Here is a 24,211-nt window from a genome sequence, read left to right as displayed (position 1 = left end):
TTACACTGTTCGTGGGACTGTAAACTAATTCAACCATTGTGGAAGACAGTGTGGTGATTCCTCAAGGATCTAGAACTAGAAATACCATTTGACCCAGCCATCCCATTACTGGGTATATACCCAAAGGATTATAAATCATGCTGATATAAAGACATATGCACACGTATGTTTATTGTGGCACTATTCACAATAGCAAAGACTTGGAACCAACCCACATGTCCAACAATGATAGACTGGATTAAGAAAATGTAGCACATATACACCATGGATACTATGCAACCATAAAAAAGGATGAGTTCATATCCTTTGTAGGGACATGGATGAAGCTAGAAACCATCATTCTCAGCAAACTATCACAAGGACAAAAAACCAAACACCGCATGTTCTCACTCATAGGTGGGAATTGAACAATGAGAACACTAGGACACAGGAAGGGGAACATCACACACCGGGGCCTGTTGTGGGGTGGGGGGAAGGGGAGGGATAGCATTAGGAGATATACCTAATGTAAATGACGAGTTAATGGGTGCAGCACACCAACATGGCACATGTATACATATGTAACAAACCTGCACGTTGTGTTACAAACATATGTAACAAACCTAGAACTTAAAGTATAATAAAAAAAGAATGGATAAAGAAAATGTGGTACATATATACAATTGAGTACTATTCAGCCATAAAAAGTATAAGATCCAGTCATTTGCAACATGAAAGGAACTCGAGATGATTATGTTAAGTGAAATAAGCCAAGTACAGAAAGACAAACATTGCATATGCTCACTTATTTGTGTCATCTAGACATCAAAACAATTGAATGTTTTGATTCAACCGGTTGCCAGAGACTGGGAAGGGTAGTAGGGGGTTGGGTGCGGGAGGTGAGGATGGTTATTGGGTACAAAAAATAGAAAGAATGAATAAGACCTAGTATTTGATAGCACAACTTGGTGACTACAGTCAATAATAACTTCATATTTTAAAATAACTTAAAGAATGTAATTGGATTGTTTGTAACTCAAAGGGTAACTGCTTGAGGAGACAGATAAAAATATGCTACAGAGCCATAGTAACTGAAACAGCACAGTACTTTTAGTGTGATGAGTGCACCAAAATCTCAGAAATCACCATTAAAGAACTTATCCATGTAACAAAAAGCCACCAGTACCCCCAAAACTTTTAAAATAAAATTGTAAAAAACAGACACATAGATCAATAGAACAGAACACTGAACCAAGAAATAAAAAGTGGACTCACTTTTTCAAAGTTTCCAAGAACATAAATTGGTCAAAGGACAGTCTTTTCAATAAACGATGCTGGAAAAACTGGATATTCACATGCAGCAGTATGAAACTTGACTTCTACTATATCAGTCCATTCTCAGGCTACTATAAAAATACATGAGACTGGGTAATTTATAAAGAAAAGAGATTTAATTGACTCACAGTTCTTTATGGCTGGGGAGACCTCAAGAAACTTACAATCATGGCAGAAGGCACCTCTTCACAGGGCAGCAGGAGAGAGAATGAGTGCCAGCAAGGGAAATGCCAGACACTTATAAAACCATCAGATCTTGTGAGAGCTCACTCATTATCACAAGAACAGCCTAAGGAAAACTGCCCCCAGGATTCAATCACTTCCCACTAGGTCCCTCCCATGACAGGTAGGGATTATGGGAACTACAATTCAAGATGAGATTTGGGTGGGGACACAGAGCCAAACCATATCACCTACCTATTGCCATATACTAAAATCAAATCAAAATGAATTAAAGATTAAATATAACGCCTCAAACTATGAAACTACTACAAAAAAACATTGGGGACAATCTCCAGAACATTGTACTGGGCAAAGATTTCTTGAGCATTACACCAGAAGCACAGGCAACCAAAGCAAAAACGGAGAAATGGGATCACGTTAAATTTAAAAGCATTTGCACAGCAAAGGAAATAATCAACAAAGTGAAGAGACAACCAATGGGAGAAAATATTTGCAAACTACCCATTTGACAAAAGATTAATAACCAGAAAATATTAGGAGTTCAAACAGGTCTATAGGAAAAAAATCTAATAATCCGACCAAAAAATGGGCACATGATTTCAATAGACATTTCTCAAAAGAAGAGATACAAATGGCAAACAGACATATGAAAAGGTGCTCAACATCGTCAATCATAAAAGAAATACAAATCAAAACTATGATGACAAATCATCTCACCCCTGTTCAAATGCTTTTATCCAAAAATCAGGCAAAAACAAATGCTAGTGAGGATGGGGATAAAGGGAACACTTGTACATTGTTGATGGGAATGTAAATTAGTAAAACCACTACGGAGAACAGTTTGGAGGTTTCTCAAAAAACTAAAAACAGAGCTGCCAAATGATCCAGCAATCCCACTCCTAGGTACATTCCCCAAAAAAGGAAATCAGTATATCGAAGAGATATCTTCACTCTCATGTTTGTTACAGGGATATGTATAATAGCCAACAGTTGGAAGCAACCTGATGTCCATTAGTAGATGAATGGATAAAGAAAATGTGGTACATCTATAAAAGGAGTACTATTCAGCCATAACAAAGAAGGAGATCCTATTATTTACAACAACATGAATAGAACTGGAGGTCATTATGTTCAGTGAAATAAGCCAGGCACAAAAAGACAAACATCACATGTTCTCACTTATTAGTGGGAACTAAAAATTTAAAGACCACACTGACATGGAAATAGAGAGTAGAAGAATGGTTACCAGAGGTTGGGAAGGGTAGTGGGGAGGGAAATGTGGGATAAGTGGGGATGGTTAATGGGTATAAAAATTAGTTAGAAAGAATAAGATCTAGCATTTGCTAGCATAACAGAGTGACTATATTTAAAAATAATTTAATTGCGCAGTAAAAATGTATCATTGGATTGTTTGTAACACAAAGGATAAATGCTTAAGGTGATGGATTCCCCATTTACCCTGATGTGGTTATTATACATTGCATGCCTGTATCAAAATATCTTATGTAACTCATAAATTATATTTTGTAGGTACACCTATTATGTACCCACAAAATTTAAAAATAAGTAAAATTAAAAATAAATAAATTCAAAACCTTAAAATTCAACAATATGAGAACAAACATCTCAATTAAATATTTGGCAAAGTTAAACATAGTTTTGCCATATGATCCATCACTTGTACCTCTAGGTATTTACCCAAATGAGATGGAAACTTATGCTCACACAAAAACTTGCATGAGAATGTTTATAGTAGCTTCTATGGTCTAATCTGTCCCCCAAAATTCATATGTTGAAACTTAGTCATCAATGTAACAATGTTTAGAGGTGGGACCTTTAGGAGGTAATTCAGCCATGAGGGCTCTGCTTTTGTGAATGGATTGATGTCCTTATGAAAAGGCTTGAAAGAAGGGAGTTTGCTCTCTTTTGTCCTTCTACCCTTCTGCCATTTGAGGACACCTAGACAACACCATTTTAAAAGAATGGGCCCTCACCAGACACTGAACCTGCCAGCATCTTGATCTTGGACTTCCAAGCCTCCAGAACTGTGAAAAATAAATTTTTGTTCCCTATAAGCTACCAAGTCTCAGGTATTTTGTTATAGCAGCACAAACAACCTAAGATGCAAGTTTTATTTATAACTGCCAAAAACTAGAAGCAACCAAGATATTCTTCAACAGGTGAGTTGATAAACAAACTGTAGTACATCCAGAAAATGAAATACTCTTCAGCAATGAAAAAGAATAAACCATCAAATCAGAAAAAGACGTGAAGGAACCTTATTTGCATACTGCTTAGTGAAAGAAGCCAATATAAAAAGGCTATATAATTCCAACGATGTGACGTTCTGGAAAAAGGTAAAATTATAGACAACAGAAAGGTCAGTGGTTGCCAGGGGTTCAGGAGAAAGGAGAGAGAGGTTAATAGGTAGAGCACAGGTGACTTTTAAGGTGATTTTTATTTCACTTTAATCATAAGTGAACTTATATTTTATGAACTATAATAGTAGATACATGACATTATGCATTTGTCAAAATGCATGGAATTATACAATACGGAGAGTAAATGCTAATGTAAATTTAGGATTTAATTAACAATGTATCAATATCAGTTCATCAGTTTTAACAAATGTACCACACTAATGCAAGATGTTAATAGTAGGGAAAATTGCAGTGAGAGAGAAAGAATATATGGGAAGTCTTTGTACTTGCTGCTCAGTTTTTCTGTAAATCAAAAACTGCTCTAAAACTTAAGTCTATTTTTAGAAAAGACTCTACAGGATGGGACAAAACATTTATAAATGATATGTATGCTAAGGGTCTAATATACAAAACATGTACAGGGTGCTTAAATTGAATAAGAAAAGACATAATCCAATTTAAACGTGGGCAAAGGATCTCGATAACTATTTATCCAATGAAGATATACAAATGACCAATAAGGATGTGAAAAATTGTTCAATAGAAAAATGCAAAACAATGCCACAACGAAATGCCACAATGAAATGCCACTTCGCATCCACTAAGATGGCTGCAATTAAAGACAGAAAATAACTAGTGTTGGCAAGGATGTGGAAAAATTGCAACTCTCCTACATTGCTGGTGGGGATGTAAAATATTGCAGCCACTTTAGGAAATAGTTTGGCAGTTTCTCTAATTTAATTATAGAGTTACCATATGATCCAGCAACTCCACTCCTAGATATACATCCAACAGAATTGAAAACATATTTTCATGCAAAAATTTGTCCATGAATGTTCATAGCAACACTATTCACAATAGTAAAAAAGTGGAGGAAACCCAATGTCTGTCAACTGATGAATGGATAAATAAAATGTAACCTATGAATATCATGGAATATTATTCAGCCAAAGAATGGAACCATGTACTAGCACATGCTACAACACGGATGAACCTTGAGAACATTACATTAACTGAAAGAAGCCAGTCACAAAGTACCACTTATTGTATAATTCGATTTCTATGAAATATCCAGAACAGGCAAATTTGTACAGACAAAAATAGATTAATGGTTATCATAGGCTCGGGAGAGAGAACAATGGCGAATGACTGCTAATGGGTACTGAGTTTCTTTTTGGTGTGACAAAAATCTTATATTAATAGAATATATATTGGTCATAGTTGTACAACATTGTAACATACTAAATGCTACTGTATTGCATACCTTAAGAGAATAAAATTTATAGTATGTGAATTATATTTCAAAGAAACTTATATTGAAAATCTTAACATGATCACAAAAGTGACATCACTTTTTGTATGTTCAATTTGTTCAAAATCAATTATTACCTCCAGACCATAAACAAGTGAAGGAGATTATATAAGGGCATGAACACAAGGAGGCAGCAATCACTGGAGGCTCTTTAGTGTGTTATTCCTCAAAGCCATTAAAAAGTATTATTCTTTTGGGAGGCCAAGGTGGGTGGATCGCTTGAGCCCAGGAGTTCGAGACCAGCCTGGGCAACTATGGCAAAACCCTGTCTCTACCAAAAAATACAAAAATTAGCCAGGTGTGGTGGCATGCACCTGTAGTCCCAGCTACTCAGGAGGCTGAGGGTGGGAGGATTGCTGAAGCCCGGGAAATCAAGGCTGCAGTGAGTCATGACTGTGCCACTTCACTCCAGCCTGGATGACAGAGAGAGACCCTGTCTTTAAAGTAATAATAATTAAGAAATATTATTCTGAGAAGGGGACCATAGGCTCCACCAGAGGCCAACGGGATCCATGGTGCAAAATAGAGTAAGAAGCCCCGGTCTATCAGGAAAAATGAGTAAGTCGATTTGTTGTTATTGGTGCTGTTGATTTTGCTGAGAAAGCAGAATCTGGCCCGTGTGAGATGGTAAAAAGAGGCCGGGCGCGGTGGCTCACGCTTGTAATCCCAGCACTTTGGGAGGCCGAGGCAGGCGGATCACGAGGTCAGGAGATCGAGACCACGGTGAAACCCCGTCTCTACTAAAAATACAAAAAAAATTAGCCGGGCGTGGTGGCGGGCGCCTGTAGTCCCAGATACTCGGAGAGGCTGAGGCAGGAGAATGGCGTGAACCCGGGAGGCAGAGCTTGCAGTGAGCCGAGATTGAGCCACTGCACTCCAGCCTGGGTGACAGAGCGAGACTCCGTCTCAAAAAAAAAAAAAAAAAAAAAAGAAAGGGCAATACTTTTGATCTAGAAAAGCAAACAGAGTCCAAATTTGGGCAAGTCAGAAGGAGAAAGAAACAGTCATAGCAGCACTGTGATAAAGTTGTGACTGCTCCTCATGTAACCTATGCTGTACTCAATTTTCTTTCCCCCAGGCCCATATTTTTGCTGCAGATCACTGTTTTTATAGGATGGTCCATGGAGGCCTTGCATTCCAATCCCCTGGGGAACTTCTTTAAAAGACCTACTTATTCAGACTCTCAGGGATGGAGCTAAGGAATATATAGTTTCTTAGCCTCATCAGGTGATTCTTATGCTCATTCAGGTTTGAACTGGAGGTATAAGGACTCTAGCTCTGGTAACTGACAGGTTTGAAATCTGGCTCTGAAACTTTCTAGCTAACTATGGGCCAGTGGTTTAACCCCTCTGAACTTTACTTCCCTCATCTGTAAAATGCAAATATAATAATAACGCATACCTCACAGAGTGGTTTTGATGATTGAACGAGCTATTATATATAAAGCCCTTATTACCATGCCTAGCGCTCAATGAATTGTAACTATTATTTATAAAGCACGAGCACAAATTTTTAATTGTTTTGCTCTTATAGTTCCCAATAAACATTGCTATTATTATCATAGGTTAATAGGAGACCACGGAGAGGCAGTGTGGTATAGTAAAATGAGCACAGGACATGGAGTCAGATCTAGATTCAAATCTAAGCTCTGCCCTTATAGGCTATGATCATAAGCAAATCATGATCTGTGTGAGCCTCAGTCTCCCCTTCCATAAGATAGTGATAATAACAGTATCTTCATCCTGGAGTTGTAATAATTAAATGGGATAATCCACTTAAAGAACTTGGCATTCAGTAAGCACCTACTACATAATGCCAAAATTTGTCTCCCCACCCACCCCTCCTGAACCCACACTGTAGTAATCAAAATGATTGGTTAAGGATAATACAGGCACAGCCCATGGAAAAATTCTCTTAGAAGTCTAGTTTAGACATTTTTACCTAGTTTAGATTTTGCCATTGATAGTTTTCTGAACTTGGATCCTTTTACTATATGATCTCTTCTAACTATGACTTCTGCATTTGCAAACCTCACTATAACCCTGCTTATTAAAATAGATGCATTTGTGGTTGATGATTATCATTGCATCTCTTTTTCCGGTTAAAAGCTAAACATGTTCCTAGTCCAGAACTTTAGAATGATCCAAGGGTTCCACGAAGCCACATGGCAGACATGTATAAATCATTAGTAAATCTTAAGATCTAAGTAAATCAAATCAATATTTAAATAGTCACCCTTCTATCTTCTGATTTGCATATTTAGTCAGCAGTAAAATACATTTTGTAAATCTCTGATGTTCCAGAAGTTGCCAGTTGCTAAAGAAAACGGTCTCACCTGATTAGACAGACTGAGGCATGGTTACCAGTTGGCCAATTCCTGCCAGTATGGGCAAGAGGACACTAATATGATGGAAACCAGGAGTCTGCAAGGCTTAGACATCTACTTTGGTCTAGATTGTCAAGGTCTTGACCATGTCAGCAGAAGGGCAATTAACTCTATTCATTTACCTTGTCAAGACTAGGGTCCAAATAGAAATTTTCAGTTCAGAAGAATAAGTTCAATAGATCTATTGTACAACATGGCGACTATAGTTAATAACAATGTATTGTATTCTTAAAAATTGCTAAGAGAGTAGATTTTAAGTGTTCTCACCACAAAATAATAAGTATGTGAGGTAATGCATATGTTAATTAGCTCAATTTAGCCACATTCCCAAATTCATACATATTTCAAAACATGTTATATATGACAAATACATATAATTATGATATTTCAACTTAAAATAATGCAACCAATTTTAAACAAAACTCCATTAATGAATACTTCAGAGAATGACACCAGTCACTGAGCATCTCTCCTCCTACAGCAGTAGAGATGTGTATGCAGGTGTGTGGTAGATGCACCTGGCAGTGAAATTAAACTTAAGCATAACCTGAGAATTACCCTATTATGGCAGATGCACCTGAGTGTGTGTTCTGAGCTGAGGAATCCAGAAATGGCCAACTGGGAGATACGTTCCTTGCCTGTATATCCAGGAGGAACATCTGACCCCTGGCCATCCAGTGGAATGTAGAAGGGATTGAGGCCCTTTGTTTTGGGTTAAATGAAATTTGCTGGGTGGAGGTTGTTAGGGGGAGGGTGCTAAGTGAATATGTTATATAAACTGATTGCTTTTTGTAAGCTGTTGTGGTTGTCCTGCCCAGCCCGCCACCACTGGACTTTCCCTGTATGTAAGGTGGTTCTTCTGTTCAGCCCAGCACCACTGGACCATCCCTGTATATAAGTTTCCTGCTAATGAAACCCTATGTCTCATTTGCTGGCTCTGGGTCTCTTCTTCGGCCTCTTGAACCCAGCGCCATCCCTGTTGAAGTTAATAGGAGTCTGGTATGACAGCAAGTACTTACAATGCAAAGCAATATCTTATTAAGTGCCATGTGGGTGGTACAGACCCTACATCTTACGGGGGCTATGAGGAAGGAGAAGCATATCAGACTCTCCAAGAGCAGGTGCACTTTGGAAAAACATTTAAGATACCTACAGATTTTGCAGTACAAATGTAAAACAAATAAAGGTCTATAATATTAATATATTATTGGCTGGGGCCAATATGCCAATGACAGACTAAGAAAGCATGGTTAGGGTCATGAGTTGAAACAGGTCAAGAATTTGACAACCATTCTACCCAGTCAACAGATTTTTGTTAAGACACTGTTCTTGGCACTAGGGAGACAGCAGTGAACAAGGTAGATGACACCTATCTTGGGCAAGATAGTTAAACTCTCTACATCTCAGTGTCATCTTTAAAATGGGAAGAAGATTCATTATTCCTACTTCATGGGGGTGGTGTCAGGATTAAAGGAGGGCAAAGAGTATAAGGTGTTTTGCATTATGTGCTGCAGAGTAGACACATCATAAATGAAATTAGCCTATTGGGGAGAATAAGTGGTTCATCAGCTTGGCTGTGCAAATGTATATGGTTTTGATAGGCAGAGACAAAAGGAAGATATTTAAGTAGAGAGAACAGTGTTAATTAAGTCACTCACGCAAAGAAACTTTTTGAATGGCTATGACATTGGCATTCATAGACATATTTCATTTACACGAATTCAGCTATACATACTAGGAGATAATAGTTTAAATAGTACAGGCAAATTATCCCACCATTATATTCAGTTAATCTATACCCTGGATTGAGTGTGAGATGAAAGGCATGAATTTGTTCTTTCATCTCATAGCGTGAACACCTCACTTTGCTGAACGTCATTCTTTTGTTTAGATACATATTTTGCATGTAGTGTGGTCAGCCGTGAGTGCAAGCCAGTTACTTAATCTGAGGGTCAAACAAGAGGAACAACCCAGTCATCTGCTCCTACACTGGAGGAGAAGCTGGCAGTGCTGAACGTTCTGAGAAAAGAATGTCATTCTTCAATGTCGCACCTTCCTAAGGCATTACGCAAAGTCATTTGACCAGATGATTTTCATTTTACATGTTGATTTTAGGATGCATCTTGCGTTTAAGGAACGACTTCACTATGTGTGTCAGGAATCGTGCTAGGTGCTGGTGACACAGTGATTTCAAAAAGCCTGTCAATGTACAAATCTATGTCCAGTAAAAAATCTTGTAAACATAAAGGCAAATTGTGTTGCCAGCGTATCTAATCTGTGAAAATGCTAAGGAAAAACTATGAAAATGATAAAACAATATGAAAATTCAGACATAAGATAATAAATGAAGAGCACTGGAAATTCTAAATAGGTAGTAAAATATAACACATTATTTTCCTTCAAATTTTTAAAGGGCAATTGAATGTTGAAATCATGTAATAACAGCAACATATTTGAGGTGTTATAAGGAAAAGTAAAACATAAAAAATGATAACACTAAAAGCAGGAAGGGTGTAAACACCATGACATAATTTTAATATTATTATACATAAATGTTATATTATTTGTTATAACTTCAACTTTTATTTTACATTCAGGGGGAACATGTGCAGGTTTATTACATGGCTATATCACATGATGCTCAGGTTTAGGGTATGATTGATCCCATCATCCAGGTAGAGAGCATGGTACTCAGTAGTTTTTCAAAAATTGCCCCCTCTCCCTCCCCCTCTAGCAGTCCTCAGTATCTACTGTTGCCATTTTTATGTCCATGAGTACCCAATGTTTAGCTCCGACTTGTAAGTGAGAACATGTGGCATTTGGTTTTCTGTTCCTGCATTAATTCACTTAGGATAATGGCCTCCAGCTGCCTCCATGTTGCTGCAAAGGACATGATTTTATTCTTTTTTATGGTTGTATAGTATTCCATAGCATATGTGTACCACATTTTCTTTATCCAATCCACCATTGATGAGCACCTAGGTTGATTCCATCTCTTTGCTATTGTGAATGGTGCTGTGATAAACATTTGAGTGCACATGCTTTTTGGTAGTATAATTGCTGGGTTGAATGGTAGTTCTGTTTTAAGTTCTCTGAGAAATCTCCAAACTTAATTCCACAGTAGCTAAACTAATTTACACTCTCACCAACAATATATATGCATTCTCTTTTCTCCACAGCCTACCGGCAACACAATAATAATGGGGGAACTCAATACTCCACTGACAGTACTAGACATGCCATCAAAGCAGAAAATCAGCAAAGAAACAATGGACTTAAATGATACACTAGAAAAAGTGGACTTAACAGACATTTAGAAAACATTCTACCTAAGGACTGCAGAATATATATTATTTTCATCAGCATATAAAACATTCTCCAAGATAGACCATACATAGCAGGTCACAAGTCTCAATAAATGTAAGAAAATCGAAATTATATCAAGTATCCACTCAGACCACAATGGAATAAAATTGGAAATTAACTCCAAAAGGAATCCTCAAAACTATAAAAATACATGGAAATTAAATAATCTAGTCCTGAATGATCTTTGCATCAACAATGAAATCAAGATGGAAATTTAAAATTTCATTAAACTGAATGATAATCGTGACACAACTTATCAAAACACCTGAGATACAGCAAAAGCAGTGCTAAGAGGAAATTTCATAGCATTAAATGTCTACATCGAAAAATCTGAAAGAGCACAAATAGACAATCTAAGATCACACCTCAAGGAACTAGAGAGACAAGAACAAGCCAAGCCCAAACCCAGCAGAAGAAAAGAAATCACAAAGATCAGAGCATAACTACATGAAATTTAAACAAAAAGAAAAATACAAAAGATAATTCAAACAAAAAGTTGATTATTTGAAAAGATAAACAAAATTAATAGATGATTAGCGAGATTAACCAAGAAGAGAAGAGAGAAAATCCCAATAAGCTCAATTAGAAATGAAACAATTGGTATTACAACTGGTGCCACAGAAATTCGAGGTTACTATGAAAACCTTTATGTGCACAAACTAGAAAATCTAAAGGAGGTGGACAAATCCTGGAAATTTACAATCCTCCTAGATTAAATCAGGAAGAAATAGAAACTCTCACATGCAAGGACACCCACACGCTCAAAATAAAGGGATGGAGGAAATCTACCAAGCAAATGGAAACCAGAAAAAAGCAGGGCTCACAATCTCAGACAAAACAGACTTTAAACTAGCACATGAGATGGGTCTCTTGAAGACAGCATACCTACCATCAGGTCTTGCTGCTTTATCCAGCTTGTGACTCTGTGACTTTTAACTGGAGCATTTAGCCTCTTTACATTCAAGGTTAGTATTGATATGTGTGGATTTGATCCTGTCATCATGTTGTTAGATGGTTATAATGCCAACTTGTTCGTGTGGTTGCTTTACAATGTCAGTGGTCCGTGTACTTAAGCATTTTTGTACTGGCTGGTAATGGTCTTTCCTTTCCATATTTATTGCTTCTCTCAGGAGCTCTGAAAAGGCAGGTCTGGTGGTAACAAATTCCCTCAGCATTTGCTTGTCCAAAAAGGATCTTATTTCTCATTTGCTTATGAAGTTTAGTTTGGCTGTATATTAAATTCTCTGTTGGAATTTCTTTTCTATAAGAATGTTAAATACAGGCCCCCAATCCAGCATATAAACAGAACCAAAGACAAAAACCACATGATTATCTCAATAGATGCAGAAAAGGTCTTTGACAAAATTCAACAACACTTCATGCTAAAAACTCTCAATAAATTAGGTATTGATGGGACGTATCTCAAAATAATAAGAGCTATCTATGACAAACCCACAGCCAATATCATACTGAATGGGCAAAAACTGGAAGCATTCCCTTTGAAAACTGGCACAAGACAGGGATGCCCTCTCTCACCGCTCCTATTCAACATAGTGCTGGAAGTTCTGGCCAGAGCAATCAGGCAGGAGAAGGAAATAAACGGTATTCAATTAGGAAAAGAGGAAGTCAAATTGTCCCTGTTTGCAGATGACATTATTGTATATCTAGAAAACCCCATCGTCTCAGCCCAAAATCTTCTTAAGCTGATTAGCAACTTCAGCAAAGTCTCAGGATACAAAATCAATGTACAAAAATCACAAGCATTCTTGTACACCAATAACAGACAAACAGAGAGCCAAATCATGAGTGAACTCCCATTCACAATTGCTTCAAAGAGAATAAAATACCTAGGAATGCAACTTACAAGGGATGTGAAGGACCTCTTCAAGGAGAACTACAAACCACTGCTCAATGAAATAAAAGAGGATACAAACAAATGGAAGAACATTCCATGCTCATGGGTTGGAAGAATCAATATCATGAAAATGGCCATACTGCCCAAGGTAATTTATAGATTCAATGCCATCCCCATCAAGCTACCAATGACTTTCTTCACAGAATTGGAAAAGACTACTTTAAAGTTAATATGGAACCAAAAAAGAGCCCGCATTGCCAAGTAAATCCAAAGCCAAAAGAACAAAGCTGGAGGCATCATGCTACCTGACTTCAAACTATACTACAAGGCTACAGTAACCAAAACAGCATGGTACTGGTACACAACAGAGACATAGATCAATGGAACAGAACAGAGCCTTCAGAAATGATGCCGCATATCTACAACTATCTGATCTTTGACAAACCTGACAAAAACAAGAAATGGGGAAAAGATTCCCTATTTAATAAATGGTGCTGGGAAAACTGGCTAGCCATATGCAGAAAGCTGCAACTGGATCCCTTCCTTACACCTTATACAAAAATTAATTCAAGATGGATTAAAGAGTTAAATGTTAGACCTAAAACCATTAAAATCCTACAAGAAAACCTAGGCAATACCATTCAGGACACAGGCGTGGGCAAGGACTTCATGTCTAAAACACCAAAAGCAATGGCAACAAAAGCCAAAATTGACAAATGGGATCTAATTAAACTAAAGAGCTTCTGCACAGCAAAAGAAACTACCATCAGAGTGAATAGGCAACCTACAGAATGGGAGAAAACTTTTGCAACCTACTCATCTGACAAAGGGCTAATATCCAGAATCTACAATGAACTCAAACAAATTTACAAGAAAAAAACAAACAACCCCATCAAAAAGTGGGCAGAGGACATGAACAGACACTTCTCAAAAGAAGACATTTATGCAGCCAAAAAACACATGAAGAAATGCTCATCATCACTGGCCATCAGAGAAATGCAAATCAAAACCACAGTGAGATACCATCTCACACCAGTTAGAATGGCCATCATTAAAAAATCAGGAAACAACAGGTGCTGGAGAGGATGTGGAGAAATAGGAACACTTTTACACTGTTGGTGGGACTGTAAACTAGTTCAACCATTGTGGAAGTCAGTGTGCTGATTCCTCAGGGATCTAGAACTAGAAATACCATTTGACTCAGCCATCCCATTACTGGGTATATACCCAAAGGACTATAAATCATGCTGCTATAAAGACACATGCACATGTATGTTTATTGCGGCACTATTCACAATAGCAAAGACTTGGAACCAACCCAAATGTCCAACAACGAGAGACTGGATTAAGAAAATGTGGCACATATACACCATGGAATACTATGCAGCCATAAAAAAAGATGAGTTCATGTCCTTTGTAGGGACATGGATGAAACTGGAAAACATCATTCTCAGTAAACTATCGCAAAGACAAAAAACCAAACACCGCATGTTCTCACTCATAGGTGGGAATTGAACAATGAGAACTCATGGACACAGGAAGGGGAACATCACATTCCGGGGACTGTTGTGGGGTTGGGGGAGGGGGGAGGGACAGTATTAGGAGATATATCTAATGCTAAATGACGAGTTAATGGGTGCAGGAAATCAACATGGCACATGGATACATATGTAACAAACCTGCACATTGTGCACATGTACCCTAAAACCTAAAGTATAATAATATAAATAAATAAATAAATAAAAGAAAAAAAAATACAGGCCCCCAATCTCTTTTGGCTTGAAAGGTTTCTGCTGAGAGGTCTGCTGTTAGTCTGATGGGCTTCCCTCTGTGGCTGACCTGGCATTTCTCTCTAGCTGGCTTTAACATTTTTTTCTTTCATCTGATCTTGGAGAATCTGATAATTATGTCTTGGAGATGATCTTCTTGTGAAGTATCTTGCTAAAGTTCTCTGTATTAGCTTAATTTTAATGTTGGCCTCTCTAACTAGGTTGCAGAATTTCTCATGGATGATAACCTGAAATAAGTTTTCCAAATTGCTTCCATTCTCCCTATCTCTTTCAGGGATGCCAATGAGTTGTAGATTTGGTCTGTTTACATAATACCATATTTCTCAGAGGTTTTTTTCATTCCTTTCCATTCTTGTTTTTTTATTTTTCTCTGACTGTCATTTCAGAAAGGCAGTCTTTAAGCTCTAAGATTCTTTCCTCGGCTTGGTCTATTCTGCTGTTAATACTTATAATTGCATTATGAAATTCTTGTAGTGTGTTTTTCAGCTGAATCAGTCAGTTATGTTCTTTTCAATACTGACTATTTTGTCTGTCAGCTCCTGTATCATTTTATTGTGATTCTTAGCTTTCTTGAATTGGGTTTCAATGTTCTCCTGAATCTTGATGATCTTTGTTCCTATCAATATTCTGAATGCTACTTCTGTCATTTCAGTCATTTCCATCTCTTTAAGAAACATTGCTGGGGAACTAGTGTGGTCGTTTGGAGGAAAGAAGACACTCTAGGTTTTTGAAATGTCACACTTCTGGCAATTGCTCTTTCTCATCTTTGTGGGCTGATTTTCCTTCAATCTTTGAAGTTGCTATTTTTGGATTTTTCCCCCTTTTATGCTATTTCATGATCTTAGGGGTTTGATTGTGGCATAAGTTTTTTCAGTCAACTGGATTCATTTCTGGAAGATTTTAGGGGGCTAAGGCTTAGCTCAGGACTCCTGGACTGCGTGTCCTAATTCTGGAGGACTAGTATCAGGCCCTGGCTTTGTTCTCTGGCCACTCAAGTTTAGGAACCTGCTGCACTGGAGGGGCCGAGGTGCTCCCAGATCACTAGTCACAACAGGCCAATGGGCGGTGCCAACCAAAGCACTTCGCAGGGCAGTGGCAGCATAATTTATCTTTGTTTGCCCATGGCAGGAGTGGCATCAGTGGCAGCATGATAAGGTGTCCACTTTTCAGCTGCAGTGGGGTGCTAGCAGGTGCCAGGATGCTGGTTGTCATGTGGGCATTTGCAGCAGCAGCATTGGCATATGTCGTGGGGAAGCAGGGGGCCCCACTGGCATCTTTGTGTATGTTTGTGCTGGTGGCAGTTTTAGCACAGTGGTGGGGCCCTGGTGGCCACAGGACTGTGTGAGCTCTTTGTCTATGTTTATGGGTGGTGGTGGCTGCTCAGGGCCAGGGCAGGTCTCTGTTCTCTGTGCCTAATTTCTGGCAGCAGCAGTGTCAACACAGGGACAGGGTGCTGGTGGCAGGTAAGGCTAAGGGGCTCCATGCCCTCCAAAACTTCGATGGGAATGGCAGGGTGCATTCATGCTGGCAGAAGTGCCATGGGAGGGTGCACATCTGCCTGTGCACACACATGCCAGCAAAGTGATTTGGGAGGTGGCCATGTGTGAGTATCCGCAGGAAAGGTACCACTGGGGAGGCTGCAGTGGAAGGAGTGCATGTGCGGGCTGATAGGTGTCTGTAGAGGCTGCTCTGCTGGAGCTCTCTGCTTGTCAGGTGTGGTCTGCCAGCACAGGAGCTATGATGCAGGCCACCAAGAGGAACACCCCTTTTGGGCACCTGAGGCTGCACTGCAAGCACCCAGGGAGAGTCCAGCAGGCTGAGGGGTGTTCAGGTTGGACCAGCCCCATCTCATGGCCAAGACCACCCTGCAGAGTTCATGTATGACAATTCCTCTAGGGCTAAGTCTCCTATAGGAGTAAGTTGAGCCTAAGGGAATGGGTGTCCCTGGCTGTGCTCCATTACAGATTCTCCTGCATGAAACCCTCTGGGCTCCACACTGGCTGGAACTCTGCCCCGACCACTTCTGTAAGCAGCTGTCTTTGCCAACTCAAATGTCCACAGTGGTCATGGGGACTCCTCTGGCCAGGATTCCAAAGGCCCATGGTTAGAGCAGGTTGCTCTTTGCTTCTTCAACTCACCCCTTCCCCAGGAGTTGTTGTGGGCTAGGAATGAGTCCTGGTGCATGGTAGCCCTGTGCAGGGTTCCCAGCTTCCTCCCCCTTCAGCCTGACATCTGTGTCTTCCCTACAACCACTCTCAATGCCTTCCCTTTGAAGATCTGCTAAGAGTGCACCAGTCTTCCCAATGTCCCAATCCCTCAATGGCAGATGTTCCTCCTGGCTGTGTCTAGCTGGCCATCTTGATCACAGGTCTACTTTGCTCTCATAAACCCTGATAAAGCCTTGTTCCCAGTAGCCTCACGATAATGAGATGGAGAAGCCTCAGAGAAAGCACCAATGTGGTTATTCCAGGGTGACAGAGGCGTGACTCACTTCAATTTTTGTTGTTGTCACAATTGCTTTTGAGGATCTAGCTATAAATTCTTTCCCAAGGCTGATGTCCACAGTTGTGTTTCCTAGGTTTTCTTCTAGGATTCTTAAAGTTTGAAGTCTTACATTTAAATCTTTAATCCACCTTGAGTTACTTTTTGTATATGGTGAAAGATAGGGGTCCAGTTTTATTCTTCTGCATATGTCTAGCCAGCTATCCCAGCACCATTTATTGAAGACTGCCATTTCCTCACTGCTTACTTTTATTGACTTTGTCAAAGATCAGATGGCTGTTGGTGTGTGGATTTATTTCTCAGCTCTCTATTCTGTTCCATTGGTTTATGTGTGTTTTTGTACCAGTATCATGCTGTTTTGGTCACTGTAGCTTTGTAGTATAGTTTGAAGTCAGGTAGTGTGATGCCTCCAGCTTTGTTCTTTTTGCCTAGAAGTCCTTTGGCTATTCTGGCTCTTTTTGATTCCTTATGAATTTTAGAATAGTTTCTTTCCAATTCTGTGAAAAATGATGTTGGTCATTTCACGGGAATAACGCCAAATCTGTAGATTGCTTTGGGCAGTATGTCCATTTGAATGACATTGATTCTTCCAATTCATGAGCAAGGAATGTTTTTCCATTTGTTTGTGTCATCTATAACTTCCTTCAGCAGTGTTTTGTAGATCTCCTTGTAGAGCTCTTTCATCTCCTTGGTTAGATGTATTCCTATGTAATTTTTTTGTGGCTATTGTAAATGGGATTACTTCTTGATTTGGCTGTCAGCTTGACCATTATTTGTGTATAGAAATGGTACTGATTTTTTACAATGATTTTTGTATCCTGGAACTTTACTGAAGTCATTTATCAGTTCCAGGAGCCTTTTGGTGGACTCTTTAGGGTTTTTTAGATATAGAATCACATTGTCTGTGTAGAGAGATAGCTTGACTTCTCTTCCTATTTGGATGCCTTTTCTTTCTTTCTCTTGCCTGATTGATCTGGCTAGAACTTCCATTAATTCTGTGTTGAATGTCACAAGATAAGGATGCATATTGTAATCCACACAACAAATAAAACATAATAATATAAAAAGCCATTATTAAAAAGCCAATAGAGAAAACAGAATAAAATACAAAAAAAAAACCTCAACCCAAAAGAAGACATGAAAGAAGGATATGTATATAACAAATAACGGAGAGACCAAATAGAAAACAAAAAGAAAGTGGGTACACTTAAACACAGCCATGTCAATAATCCCACTAAATATACATGTATTAAACACTCCAACAAAAGACACGTTGATGAACTTGATTTAAAAATCAATATCCAATTATATGTTCTTAACAAATAATGCACTTAAAATACAAAACACAGCTAGGTTGAAAGTACAGGATGGAGGAGATATACAATGCAAACAATAGGTAAGTATGCAAGAAATGACAGAGCTTCAAAACACATGAAGCAAAATTTTACAAAGTTAAAAAGAGAAATAGATAAATCCATAATCACAGCTGTAAATTTAAACTCTCCTCTATTAATTATTGATAAATGAAGCAGACAAATAAATTAGTAAGGATATACAGTATTTGAAAACTCCTATCAAACAAATTTGACATACACCAAGATAAACCAAATTCTGGGCCATAAAATGAGTTTCTATATATTTTAAAATATTTAAATCATAAAATATGTTCTCTGACCACAAAGAAATTAAATTAGAAACCAATAGCAAAAACATATCTAGAAGATCCCCAATACTTGGAAATTAGGGACATTCTTCTAAACTCCACTCATGGTTTAAAAAGAAATTAGAAGTGAAATTAAAGATATATCAAACTGCATAAGAATATACAATATATCAAATTTTGTGAGATGCAGCTTAAGCAGTCCTAAGTGGAAAATTTATAGCTTTATTTTTATATTAGAAAAGAAGAATGGTTTGAAGTGAATAATATAAGATTTCACCTTAAGGGGCTACAAATTACATTTAAGTTGAATAGAAAAAATAAAATAGTAAAGATAAGGAACAGAAATAATTGAAATAGAAAAAGCCAAAATGATAGACAGAAATCAAGAAAGCTGAAGATGGTTTTTAAAAGAATAAAATTCATAAAAGCCTAGCTAAAAGTAATCAAGAAAAAAACACAAATCATAAGTTACCAATTTCAGAAATTATAGAGGTTGCATCACTACACATGCTACACACATTTCAAAAATACGAAGGGAATATTATGTACAACTTTATGCCAATCAATTTGACAATTTAGATGAAATGGAAAAAGCCTTTGAAAAACAATTTGCCAAACTAACATTAGACTGGACTTTTTGAATAGTGTAAATACCAAAGTTAATTCAAAACATAACAGCTTCTCAAAAGGAAAGTTTCAGGAATGGATGTCTTCACGGATGACTACTACCAAATACTTAAGGAGGAAACAATACCAATTTTAAACAAATTGAACATTACAAAACATTGCAGATGTACATTAAACACCTAAATAAATGAAGAGACAGACGTTCACAAATTGAAGGTCTCAGAGTTGTTAAGATTTCAATTCTCCCTATATTGATTTATAAATTCAACACCATCCCAATGAAATCATAACAGGCTTTAACATTAATAGAAAAGCTGATTCTAAAATTTTTAAGAATGTAGGGAGTGTAAATTAGTTCAACCATTGTGGAAGACAGTGTGGCGATTCCTCAAAGATCTAGAAATAGAAATACCATTTGACCCAGCCATCCATTCCTGGGTATATACCCAAAGGATTATGAATCACGCTACTACAAACACACATGCATGTGAATGTTTAAGGTGGCACTATTCACAACAGCAAAGACTTGGAACCAACCCAAATGTCCATCAATGATAGACTGGATTAAGAGAATGTGACACATATACACCATGGAATACTATGCAGCCATAAAAAAGGATGAGTTCATGTCCTTTGCAGGGACATGGATGAAGCTGGAAACCATCATTCTGAGCAAACTATCACAAGGACAGAAAACCAAACACCGCATGTTCTCACTCACAGGTGGGAACTGAACGATGAGAACACTTGGACACAGGGTGGGGAGCATCACACACTGGGGCCTGCTGGGGAGTTGGGGGCTAAGGGAGGGATAGCATTAGGAGAAATACCTAATGTAAATGACCAGTTAATGGGTGCAGCAAACCAACAAACATGGCACATGTATACCTATGTATCAAACCTGCACGTTGTGCACTTGTACCCTAGAACTTAAAAGCATAATAATAATAAAAAAGAATGTATGAGGGACCTAGAATAGCTGAAATGATCTTGCAAAAGAAGAGCAAAGTTGGATGAGCTGTGTTACCTAATTTTATGTCTTAGCATAAAATTTTGACATGACATGAAATTAATCATGACAATGTGGTTTTGGCATAAGGATAGGCAAATAGATCAATGGAACAGAATAGATGAGGAGTTGGCAATCTCTTTTTCTAAAAGGACAGATAGCAAATACTTTATGTGGTGCAGATTATACAATCTCTGTCGCGACTACTCTGTTGTAGTGTGAAAGCAGCCATAGCTGATAGTTAAATTAGTGTATCTGTGTTCTAATAAAGTTTATGAACACTGAAATTTCAATTTCACAAAATTTTTACATCATAAAGTATTCTTTTGCTTTTTTTCTCAACCATTCAGAAATGTAAACCAAAAAAAAACCCCCAAAACACCTGTCTTAGTTTACAAACCGTACCAAAACAGATACAAATGGAAATTCGTTTGAGGGAAGTGGAATGATTCATATTTTGACTGAGAATTAAATAAGGCCACTGTACCTTGGAGGGATTTTAGATAAAACATCCAAAATAGTAGGTCATGGTAAAGGGTGGGGGAGAACAGAATGAACCACTGAATGCGGGTGGCTGTAGCGAATGCCTTTAAGGAAACACCTTCTCCCTGCTATGTGACCCACCAGAATTGAACATGGGGAAATGATGAGGATGTCAGGTCATTTTGAAATGGACCTTCGGGTAGTATTTGGGGTGGAAAAATCCCCTTTCTCCAACCACAGTTTGGCCACCCCAACAACACCAGCCCCACAGAGGTATCAGTGCTTTGTGATGTCCAAGCCACCCCATGACTACCATTGGATAGGGGTGCCCCGTTCTGACCAAACAAAGCTGAAGGGTGGGGCTCCTCATTACCCAGAAGTGGGTATACATAAGGAGGTCAGGAGCATAGGGTAGAGAGCATAGGTCAGGAGCACTGGGAGGCTTAAATATGGCTAAGGAGACCCACACACCAGTGAAGCCTAAAGAAAATATGAAACAACCAATAATAAGCACGAAAAATCCAACCCCAAGAACCAAAGAGAAGAAGGAAAAGAACTATTCTCGACAAAAGACCAACAAAAATGGCAAGGTCAGATGATCCTATCTTTGTTCCTTCTCTTCTTCCCCCTCTATTCTTTCAAGACCCCTATCCTGTCCTTGCCTAGCACAACCCCCTTCCTCAGCCTGCACTCTTGTTCATAAAGCTCCCTTCCTATACAACCTCTTTCTCTTCCCCTAAACCAATGTCCTTCTGGCTCACTGTGTTGTCCTTCCAGGTGGAGAAGAAAATCATAAAGGTAAAAAAACCCCTTCAAAGGAATTCCAGAAAAAAAACTCAGTCACCTCCTTCCTGCTCAAAAAAGCCTAGGATAACAATGAGACCGACAATGTTTGTGTGTCTCCACAAGCAGAATAAGACACAACATAAAAATCAGAAGAGCAAGCACAAAAGACAACAGGACATAAAAATCAGAAGAGCAAGCCCGGAAGACGCTGGCAAAAGCAAACCATCCCAAGTAACCATCTCTGCTGCCAGTAAATGCAGAGCCTGGATCAGAAACGTACAACTAGCAACAGCAACTCTGGGGAATCGCCAATCACATAAAGGCCAAATCTGAGACCAATAATGTTCCACCCATGCTGATGAATGCAATAAAATCAGCACAATGTAAAAGGATGATGTGGATGTTTGTCTGTAGTGGGGAGGGGGTTAAGGAAGAAAAATTACTAAGAGGGAGAGAGGCAGGGTCCTGTATGGTTGGGGGCCAGACCAACAGGTATACAGTTAGCCATCGGGGGATAAGGAGTGGGTGAGGACTAAGAAATGAAGACAAATCAACCCTTTGCCCCACAGACAAGAAGAAAAAGGGCTTTGGTAGTTTCTACATGTACTTAGGGTAGGTGTGGGTAGCAACATCAAGGTCTAATTTCCCAGAACCCCGTTAGGAAGGGGGTTTTATGTGTGATGTGTGTGGCAATAACACAACCCACAAAAAGACAGTAAAACCACCCCCAGGTCACCCGTGTCATAGTGGTGTATGTTGTACCCCACACTATGCTGTAACCAAGTAAAGGCCCTAAGGAGGACCCAAAACTCACCCTATCAAGAGTCACTCTCAGCATCCTGAAAGACAAATAGCGGAGTTGGGAGGCCACAAACCCAGCACTAATTAGGCCACTTTCTTGTTAAGTAGCTTAGGATGGAGCAGTGGCCTACCAACCGTGGGGGCAGTGGCAGAGGTCTGCCCACTTGCTGGCCATAAAGAAAAACATTGTCTGCAGAGAATTTTAATATAAGAATAATAAAACCCAGTAAAAGTCAGTCTTTTACTTATTAGCACCAGATACAAGTTTTCAATTTTTCTCTCCCCAAATCTTCTTTTGGTCTGAGTTGTGAAAGATTGCTATGGTTAAACTTAAGCTTGAATAAAATCAGTGTAAGGTGCAAATTAGCTGAGTTTTAATATTTATGTTTTAATAATCATTTTATTCTACAGGGAAGTTAATTTGGATAAATCCTTATTAAATAGTTGGTCCAAGATATAGGCTGTTCCTTTCTAAAGTAAGCTCTTAACAATTTGGAATTGTTTTGATGCAGGACAGGCAAGCCCCACACTTGGGGCTTACGTGGGAGGGTTCTTGGCTTCACTCAGGAAAGAATTCAAGGGCAAGCCAGTGGTGTTAAACAGCAACTTTAATTGAAGCAGAAGTGTACGGAGCAGCAGAGGTACTGCTCCTGCTCCATGCAGGGCAGGGCTGCCCCATAGGCAGTGTCCCCAGAATAGCAGCTCAGAGGCAGTTCTGCATTCATGTTGATTCCCACTTTTAGTTACATTCAAATTAAGTAGCAATTTATGCAGAAATTTCTAGGATGAAGGTGGTAACTTCCAGGTTGTCAGATCATTGCCATGGAAAGGGGCAGTAACTCCTGGGTGCTGCCATGTTAATGGTAAATTGACATGACACATTGCTAGACAATGCTTAAGGAAAGCTGCTTCTGCCCTAGACCTGGTTTAGCTAGTCCTCAATTCGGTCTGCTGTCCAAGCCCCGTCTCTGGAGTCAAGTCCTGCCTCCTACCTCAGTTTGAGCTTGCTTTGAGCATACTTGCAGACTGCAGTCCCTGTGGTAATATATGATACATATGCCTACACTTTAAAAGTACATGAAATTAAAAATTAAAGCATGTGATTATAAAGACAAAGAACAACCGGAGTTACCTCAGCTCTGTGATTCTGTGTAATCACTTGCTTTTATTGGTGTCTAAATCAGTGAAACGAAGTGTTAAATTTAAGGAGTAAAATTTGGGAGGATAAAGACATTTTTATTACATTTGAAAATAAAATACTTTACTGAATTTGAACAATATACTCAAGCATGAAATGTATTCTTTAATTGCTCATTAATACTACATAAAAATCAAAATGCTAAAATTTTATATCAGTTGCATAATTTAGTAGTTGCCTACATTTTACTATTGCTTAATTTTCTTAAAATTGTCTTATAATTTTTACTATGACAACTATATGCAAAATGTTTTACAGAGAAAATTTACACTTTATTTTCTTTCTGGTTATAATTATTTGTGTTAATTCATGTGTATTACTAAAAACATATTCTGTTGAGGTAGCGGCATTAAAAATATACCTCACAACTCGGTGTATATACTAAAAATCATTCAATTATGCACATTTATTAAATGGTTTATTGTACATTAAATGAATGTACTGTGTGTGTGTGTGTGTGTGTATGTATCCAGGTGACTAATTGTGTCATGGAGGGAAACTTTTTTTTATGTAAAA

The 24,211-nt window shown here is 38.5% G+C and overlaps 1 protein-coding gene across 2 annotated transcripts; it reads left to right on the top strand.

Moving 5' to 3' along the window:
• Window positions 1-21,298: 21,298 nt before the first annotated feature.
• LOC129476473 (uncharacterized) lies at window positions 21,299-22,085 on the top strand. Of its 2 annotated transcripts, XM_055269485.2 has the most exons (3): window positions 21,299-21,500; window positions 21,688-21,708; window positions 21,823-22,085. In XM_055269485.2, the coding sequence occupies exons 1-3, from the start codon at window positions 21,360-21,362 to the stop codon at window positions 22,027-22,029; spliced, it is 369 nt and encodes a 122-aa protein (XP_055125460.1). In that variant the 5' UTR covers window positions 21,299-21,359; the 3' UTR covers window positions 22,030-22,085. The 2 variants fall into 2 exon arrangements, with proteins under 2 accessions (XP_055125460.1, XP_055125459.1); XM_055269484.1 differs by having other exon boundaries at window positions 21,688-22,085.
• The last annotated feature ends 2,126 nt before the right edge of the window (window positions 22,086-24,211 follow it).

The sequence above is a fragment of the Symphalangus syndactylus genome, chromosome X, assembly GCF_028878055.3.
Source record: "Symphalangus syndactylus isolate Jambi chromosome X, NHGRI_mSymSyn1-v2.1_pri, whole genome shotgun sequence".
NCBI lineage: Eukaryota > Metazoa > Chordata > Mammalia > Primates > Hylobatidae > Symphalangus > Symphalangus syndactylus.
The sequence above is the reverse complement of the archived record's forward strand: the minus strand, read 5'-3'. Positions and strand labels throughout refer to the sequence as shown.

Excerpts from the sequence above, each read along its gene's own strand:
- LOC129476473 (XM_055269484.1), top strand. The coding sequence starts at position 21,360 with ATGGCTAAGGAGACCCACACACCAGTGAAGCCTAAAGAAAATATGAAA. Across the intron at positions 21,501-21,687 it reads AGACCAACAAAAATGGCAAG|GTGGAGAAGAAAATCATAAA; the intron begins GTCAGATGATCC and ends TTGTCCTTCCAG.